Source organism: Sparus aurata, chromosome 9, assembly GCF_900880675.1.
Source record: "Sparus aurata chromosome 9, fSpaAur1.1, whole genome shotgun sequence".
In the NCBI taxonomy this organism is placed as follows: Eukaryota; Metazoa; Chordata; class Actinopteri; order Spariformes; family Sparidae; genus Sparus; species Sparus aurata.
In genome coordinates this window covers 3,258,146-3,267,127 of record NC_044195.1, presented here as the reverse complement: position 1 = coordinate 3,267,127, position 8,982 = coordinate 3,258,146, and the positions used below count along the sequence as shown (strand labels likewise).

At 39.5% G+C, this 8,982-nt stretch overlaps 1 protein-coding gene across 1 annotated transcript; it reads right to left on the bottom strand.

Moving 5' to 3' along the window:
• Nucleotides 1–5,909: 5,909 nt before the first annotated feature.
• olig1 (oligodendrocyte transcription factor 1) lies at nt 5,910–7,256 on the bottom strand. Its single transcript, XM_030427411.1, has one exon. The coding sequence runs from the start codon at nt 6,857–6,859 to the stop codon at nt 6,083–6,085; it is 777 nt and encodes a 258-aa protein (XP_030283271.1). The 5' UTR covers nt 6,860–7,256; the 3' UTR covers nt 5,910–6,082.
• Nucleotides 7,257–8,982: the final 1,726 nt, after the last annotated feature.

The following is an 8,982-nucleotide window of genomic DNA, read 5'->3' as shown; positions in this document are numbered from 1 at the left end:
ACGTTTTCTGTGCGTTTGAACATATTATGGAGTGAGTGTAATGAGTAGCGCCAAATCACCCATCCCAGCTCCTTAACACAGAGAAACATCAAGAATTTGAGGATGGAGAAGAGAGGGGGCTCATTATTAAAAGGCCTCCTTCTGTGGAGCAGTAATTACATGGGTGGGTTTTGATCTTTTGCTTGTTGGGACGTGAATAGGGGAAGAGATGAGGACTGTTTCACTATTTTTGGGTGGTGTGGAGGGTGGAAGTAGCTGTCGTTGAGGTCCTGTAAGCATCGATGGTGAGGACCCAGTGAATGTTGTGTGGCACAAGGATATGTTTGCTTCAATTAATTTTCTGTGAGTAAAAACTTCTCAAGGAATAGTGGGATAGCAGGCAATGTAGTACTGACCAGAGAAAAGAACCTAACCCTGCTAAATAACATGCCCCGCCACTGACCTGTCACTGACTCTAGCCGTTGTTATACTGGACAGCAAGCTGCCAATTTGACCGTCTTTTTTGCGGCTAGGTCCACGGATTTAGACAGAGGGCGGTAAATTGGGGGTCTGTTTTGGTCCAATTTGCCGCCTCGGAGGGTACACTTATTTTTGCCTCGACTGCTATCTAAATCTGAGGCGTCAATGTGGCGGCAATTGCTTGAGATGGGCAGAGGTGTCGATGACCTGCACTGTTGTGCAACCCACAGCCGGGGAGTTTAAAAACCAGGAAACAGCTGATCACAGCAGTCAGTCCATCACTTCATCCGTCAAGATGAGCAACTGGAAAGCCGCCAAGATCCGGGAGATGCTAGTGTCTCCTCGGTCTCTGTAGCTGTTTGGTTGTGTTAGCTTGTTGTTGTGGTGGTAAGCTAGGAACGGTCGCTACTTTCAAATTAAAAGCCCCCCGCTAAGAACCCAGTTCTAAACTCCAATGGGGTGCAATGTAAAGCTCTTATTTTGAAGACAAATTCGTTGTCACTGTTCACTGCCCAACTTCGTTTTTGACACATTACCGAATATGGTCTGACACCGGCCTAATGAAGGCAAAATGTGTCAGAATGCTCCACCTTATTTTGCCAAAAACTGACAAAAGTGGTTTAGTGGATTGGTCTTTCAACCCGTAGAAGAACTGTTTGTAGAGTCAACCATATCTTCTAAAAGATTGAGGTTATATACAACTAATTTGCAACAGAAATAAAATTTTAGTGGGAAAGAAATTCTACCAGGATTATAATTTTTATCAAAAAAATTAGGAAATAACAATGGCGATTAAATGCGTCGCTCCTCAATGATAGAGAATTTATTGCATTTATAAAAATTGAACAAAAAAATTATCTTGACACTAATACTTCGTCTGAAATATCACCCCTTACTCTATGGGACTATATTAGAGGCCGAATCATTTCCTTTGCAAGTGCCAGAAAAAGAAAGAGGGAAGAAAAACAGCGAGAGCTAGAAGCCAAATTAGGCAGCTTGAACAGCAACACAAAAGAAACTCAACCTCAAGCCTACTGAATAATCTGAAAGAGGCACACAGGGACCTAAACAGCTTAATTAATGAAAAAATAGAGGGCAATTTAAGGTTCACTAATCAAAAATACTACGAAAATGGTAATAGGGCAAGCAGGTTACTAGCATTAAGACTTAGAAACAACAATCATCAAACATAGTACAGAAATTAAAGGAGAATAATTCAACTCTCACAAAGCCGGATGAAATATCACAGTCCTTCGCAGAATTTTACGAGACAAAAATACAGATACTTGCACAGGTGATGAGGAACTGGCACAATTTTTAAGACATCAAATTAAAAGAGTTACCTGAATCTATGGCAAGAGAACTGGATGATCCAATCAAGGAAGTGGAAATACGTCAGAAAATCTCCACATTGAAAAAAAATAAAAGCCCTGGCCCAGACGGGTATATCAACAAATTTTATAAAGCTTTTATAGAGATTATATCACCTTTATTACTACACGCTTACCATCATGCATTAAAATCTGGGACTACTACTATACTATAGGCTACTATAGTGGTGATACATAAAGATGGCAAAGATCCCACTAAATGCCAATCATACAGACCGATCTCATTATTGAATACAGATCTACGAATCTTAACAGCTATTCTAGCAAGACGTGTCAATAAAATTACTACAGAAATTATCCATCCCGATCAGACAGGGTTTATAAAGGGAAGATACTATGGGGACAACATCAGAAGGTTGTTAAATTTAATGACACACCCAAAAGTTAAGGAAGAGGAGTCAATGATTCTGTCCTTAGATGCCATGAAAGCATTGGATCGAGTATCCTGGCAATACCTTATTCAAACTCTGAAACGATTCCAATTTGGCCCAAACTTCATCAAATGGATACAAACCTTATATTCGGATCCACAATCCGCAGTTAAGGTGAATGGATTTCTCTCAGACCATTTCACTCTGGAACGTGGGTGTAGACAAGGTTGTTTACTATCTCCTTTGTTATTTGATATCAGTATTGAACCATTAGCACAGCTGATTGGGGATAATGATAATATAAGGGGGGTTACGATAAACGGAGAACAGCATAAAATCTCAATGTATGCTGACGACGTATTGCTGTATCTTACAAAACCTGCAACAACAATACCACATTTAAAGGACATCATTTTCACTTATGGATACTTCTCGGGCTACAAATTAAACGTGGACAAAACAATGGCCATGGATATAGGTGGCAACATCTCAGATACAACTAAATTGCAGAGTGGGTTTAAATGTCCAGTAGATGACGTCAAATATTTAGGCATTCATATACCACCTTCTCTAGAAAAACTATACGATTTCAATTATAAAAGTCTAATTCATAACATTAGTAAGGACTTCGACCGATGGTCTATATTGCCCCTATCCCTGCTGGGCCGCATTGAGAGTGTCCGTATGAATGTGCTGCCTAAATTACTATATTTGTTCCAAATGCTACCTGTTGACATCCCCAAAACTACATTTGACAAATTGGACAAACTAATTTCAATTTTTATCTGGCAGAGAAAGCGACCAAGAATCAGACTAAAAGTGTTACAGTTATCTAAAGCAAAGGGAGGGCTCAAACTACCTAATCTGAGATACTACTTTTGGGCTGCGCAACTAAAACCGTTTATAATATGGATTCAGGACTTATCATAAACACACTGGCTCAATATTGAAAAGAGTTTATGTGAAAGACCTTTACAGGCCTTGCCATTCTTAGATGTCCATCCAAGTAAAATAAATATGGGTGATTGGACCAAAATCACATTAAAAATATGGAAGACAATAAAATCTACATTTGGGCTGCCTAAAACAATTTCAGCACTTACAAATATTGGATACATGAATGATTTTGTGCCCTCTAAATCAGATACAGGTTTCAGAAAATGGTCGAAGTATGGACTCACCAACTTACATCAACTCCACAATGCTGGCAATTTTAAATCATTTACACAGCTGTCTGAAGAATTTAAGCTACCAAGCACAGATTTCTTCAGATACTTACAGTTAAGGGATTTCTTATTAAAACACAAAGACTGGGACAAAGTTGCTAAACCAACGCTAATTGAAGAGTTACTGATTAAAGTACAAACAAAAAAATGGGATAAGAAATTAATAAGCTATTGTTACCAAATATTCCTGAGCATGAATTTGAATAATACTGCAAAGGTGAAGGAGAGATGGGAAATTGAAATTAATTCCAACATATCACATGATATGTGGGAGGGAATTTGTACTGAAGTACATCTGGTAACTAATTCAAATATATGGAGAGAATATAAATGGAAGGTAGTCATGAGGTTTTTTCGGACACCTGAAATTACAGCTAAATTTAGCACTACACACTCAAACAAATGCAGGAGAAACTGTGGCCCACACATTGGCAATCAGACCCATGTACTCTGGCTATGCCCAAAACTGGAAGCATTCTGGAAGGAAATGTTTGAAACACTTAATAAAATATTTGGTGGAAATATTACAATGGACCCAATGGCAGCCCTACTAGGTCTATTACCAAGAGGTATGGAATGAAGAGCCAAAAAATATCTCTTACAGATACTACTAGCAACAGCAATTAAATGCAGTACAGCAAGGTGGTTGAAGCCTGACCCTCCAACACACAGTATGTGGACTGAAAAAATAAAGGGAATATATCAAATGGAACAAATAACATATTCCCTGAGACTTCAAAAACATATATTCACTAAAAGGTGTAGCCCTGCTATGGGTATACTGATATAATTCTATTTCTTTTATTTCATCTTGCTTTATTCCATTTTATTTTATATTTTTCTTTGTCATCATAGTCTTCGTCTATATTGCTGTACCATAACTGTTACCTTATGTATGAAACAGCAGATATGGTGAATATGATTCTGTACATGATTTTGAATGAAACTTAAATAAAAACTAAGTTAAAAAAAAATAAAAAATTAGGAAATGGAGAAAATTCAATCATAAAGCAGATATTTGTTACTCATCTTTCACAATTCTCTCTCTCTGTTCTTCCACTTCTGCTGTGATTAGCTGTCTATATGTGTTTAAACTTTTTTAGTTTAACTACCCAGATCATGCTACAATCTTCTTCAGACACTTAAAATCTGTTTTCCCTCTCTGCTGCTGTCAGCTGTCCTTTTAGTGCAAATCATTGAAATCTTTTCATCCCAGAGCATCCCAGATTTGAGCTTAGCAGAAGACCACTCCTCTTCACATCCATCCAGATTTCAGCCATTCTATTTATCCAGTCACCACTATAACCAGTGTCTACCCCTTGACTCCATCAAGGGGTATCCTGTACCGTGCACAGATTCATTACTCCCTTAAAATACAATGACATCACAATGGGTTCTAATCACCAAAGATGGATCACATTTCTCATTTTTATTATATAATACATGTTTACTCTTAAGTCTCTCCTGATTGACATGTTGTATATTAAAATATTTGGCAAGTCACAAAATGTTAATATTGAATGTATCATAACATTTTTCTGACAACCTTCTTCCTTGCTTTTAACCCCTAACCCTAACTCGCAACAATAGGGCTTTTGTTACCTAAACCTAATCACAACCGAACCCTGGTGTAAAAGTCCTGCACTTTGTGTACATATCATCTTAAGTATGTGGTGTTTTATTCAATTGAGTAAATGTTGCCTATGAACATAATCCAGGAAGACATTAGACAGACTGTTTCTCCAGGTAGTACACTGTATCATTTTGAAGTGGCATAAGATATATGCTAAATGATGTAAATAAACTGATTCTGGAACAGTTCTGACAATTAAACTTCATGTTTCTTTTAATGATTTACAACTGTTTTTGTGTTTTTTCTGAGACAATTTTGGAGCTGTTTCCTCTTAGTCCACTTTTTATTTAAATTGTACCTTTCATTTGCTTTGCATATTGTATTGTGAACCATTGTTGTCCAATACAATGCAAAAAAATCAAGCACAGCTACAAGTCTGCTTCTCTAAACTTTGGACTACCACTACTCCAAGAATTAGAATCACTCACATACAAAAACTGAAATACACATAGATTAATAGGAAATACGCAAACCAAGAACTGTTATCAGTCTCTTCGAGTATATTGCTAAATTGTTATTACTGAGTCGAAATACATGACACAACCATTTTGTAACCTGCCCACTTCAAATCAATGTGAAGAGCAGAGACAAAAACACAAATGCAAATATATCTTATGTGAGAGATGACCTGTCTAACCCTCACCCCCTATCTTTTCATCTTTCACCCAACAAGTAACAACATATCAAACACACCACACATACAGTCATTACACCTCAAACGTTAACCTTATCAAAGGAATAACTTCCACTTATGAATGATATCCATTAAGTTTAAACATATATATATATATATATATACATATATATATATATATATATATATATATATATATATATATATATATATATATATATATATATAGAGAGAGAGAGAGAGAGAGAGAGAGAGAGAGAGAGAGAGAGAGAATAATGGTGAGTAATTACATACATGCAGTAGTTGTACACGTTAAAAAGGTTAAATAACAATTCATACAAAAAATGTTCATCTTCATGTTCAGGGTATCACTTTGGGAATCTTGGAGCCGGAGTGGAGTGGCTAAATCTGGGCAGTCTACAGATTCCACAGGGACACAGAGGCCCTTCTGAGGCCCCAGCAGAGCTCCACTGTACAGGGGCCAAAGAGGTCTCCAAAGGCCCAGGAGACAACAGTGGACATTTAGCAGCAGAGGATGATGTAGTAGAGGAAGACAAGGAGGAGGAGGTGGTTGCTGAGGTGAGGAGGGACTCCTGGGTGAGGAGGAGCTGACTGGGGCCAGAGATGAAGGGCCAGCCTCCAGTGAGCAGCAGCCTGGGGACTGGCCCTGTGTTCACCCCCATTCCCACACTCACCTCCCCCAGCAGCCGGCGCATCTCTTGCAGAGATGAGCCCAGGAGGAGAATGTAGTTCCTGGCCAGAACCAGGGTTGAGATCTTGGAGAGCCGACGGCCTGGTGGAACTCCGTGCTGGTGGGACTGAGAGGAGGAGGCAGAAGATGGCGAGGAGGCATAAGGCACCATGACCTCCCTCAGGGCATCCATGGCAATGTTTAAGTCTTGCATTCGCTTCCTCTCCCTACTGTTGATCTTTCTCCTGAGTTCTTGCTGCTCCTCAGGGCTCAACTCCCTCTGAGGTTTGGTCGATTTTTGGCCACTCTGGAGGCTGAGCATGGGTGCCGGGTTTAATCGGGAGCCCAGGTTGAACCCTTGGGGGCAGTGGTGTAAATCCTGGACAGACCCAGGGCCACAGACAGCTAGAGACCGCTCCTGGGCCCTCATCAGTGGGTTTGACAGCACATTCATCGTCTCTCCAGAGATTTGTGCTAGTCTTCTTAGGCTCAGATTAGTCTACTTCACGGTAAGAAAATATAAAGTTTGGAAGACAAACCAAAAATAGTCAATAAGCCAAAGCAAAAAATATTTCACCTCTGCTTATAAAAATCCCAAAAATCAAACCTTCATTCCCTCCACCTGCTTCCCCCCTTCTTCTTGGAAAATACAGCTGCCATCCAGCACGAAAAAACGAGTCACTAGACGTTTTTCTTTTTGGCTTCAGAGATTTCTGGCTGCACAAGTGAGTGAATGAGTGAGTGAGTGAGAGCTTCCTAAAGCGGCAGCTCAGTTTTATCTCATTTCCACAGCTGCGTGAGGCGAGAATGACAGCTCACACAGTGGAAAAGTGAGCTAAATGCTCCCCTCACATACCCCCACCTCAGCTCAACTCCTCCCAGATGCATGATACTATTTAGAAACACCCATATGCATGTCTGACTTTGTGGTATCTGACAGTTAAATATGTAACAACTGGTTGAGGATGGCAACACCTACAGAATCCCCAAAACTGGGAGAATTAAAAGCAAGATGCAAGAAACTGGGACAACATTAGAAAAAAATCTCATTGAGATCAGGATCCCTGTTGAAGAAAACACTACACAAGAAGATAATACAACACAAAAGCATTAGATATACAAACTAATACTAACCCTAACCCTAAACACAATTTAAAAATGAAAAAAATGTCCATGTGCTGTTGGGAGTGTTACACATACTGTTCTGAGATCTTTTGTTTTGGACATTTTCTTTATAATTATGTATTATTGCTTATATAAGGAACATTAACATTAACACTAATTTTACTTGTCAAATTGAATATGAGCACAACAGAAGTTTTCCAGGAATTTCTATATTATGAGCCATTTTTGTGATGGCTCAGACAACATAGCTGATAAGAGCAATAAAAACAGTAAGAATTTGGGAAATTCTAAAAAAAAATTGTCAGATTTTCATTCGTCTTTCCACCTATGAACAGCTCCGATTTTCTAATTAGGTGTTACTAAAAATGTGGATTAACTAAAGTAAAAAGTCATGACCTGCATTATATTGCCATTTTTTTTTTTACATTTCTTTATCATTTAATTTTTTTACACAAGTAAGAATAAGTAAAGAAAGTTTTCTAAACAATGAAGAGGATGATTCATTCCCTGCATTTTGCATAGGATAAATGCCATGTCATTGTGAGCATGTTAGCCTGCTGATACAAGCATTTAGCGTCAATCTAGCCACAGAGAGTCACTGCTGGTAGGCTCTTTCTTGCACATGACAACATGATCAACACAGTTTTAATGATTCTTTGAGTGAAGTCAATTGAAAGCACACACAAAAAACAACAATGTAAGCTTATTGGAATGTGCCACTACAATTATTTAACAACATGGATACCATTAAAATCATCAGTACTTTGTTATGCAACAAAGAGCAGGTTTTAACAATATTAGTATGGGTATTAATTGTGACAGAGAACAGTTTTGGCTAACAGTAAATGTATATATCATCATGTACTGGGAGTTAATTCATGGTTTTGAGGTGGTTATTGTTTGCTCAGTTCTGAGCTAACCAAATGGTGTGTCAGAGAGCTGGGCATGGATCCAAACAGCCAGACAACAGGCCAGTTGACTCCAACCACAGGTGAAGCTGGCTTGGGGCACCACGCAAGGCTGGAAATCTCAAATGTGCCATTCATGAGCCACAAAGACCTCAGCATCACCTTGTTCACAACACAGTGAGCCTGGCCGTCTTCTTTTTGCACTCCTCACCCCTCCTCCTCCTTGTAAAGCCCATCTGAGCAGGAGAAAAGGAAGGCAGGGGGAAGAGGGGAAGGACAGCACCATCACAAACAGAAAGCAAGTTGTTTATGATGAAAGCAGAAGGAGATGCAGAGGAGGAAGACTCTTTCTTTTTTTCCCAAGCCGCTGTTCAACAAGTGAGGGGTGTGTGTGGAGGCGCTTCCCTTCCCTGCCAGTGGTGCGGTGGCGTCCGGCGGCCGCTGTGATTGAAGCTGAATGGACAGCTGCATACGGACAGGAAAGGGAGGGCCTCATGAAAAGGTCCAGGCGGATGGCCCTCGCACCTGCAGGAGAACAGGGTGC

Excerpts from the sequence above, each read along its gene's own strand:
- olig1 (XM_030427411.1), bottom strand. The coding sequence starts at position 6,859 with ATGAATGTGCTGTCAAACCCACTGATGAGGGCCCAGGAGCGGTCTCTA.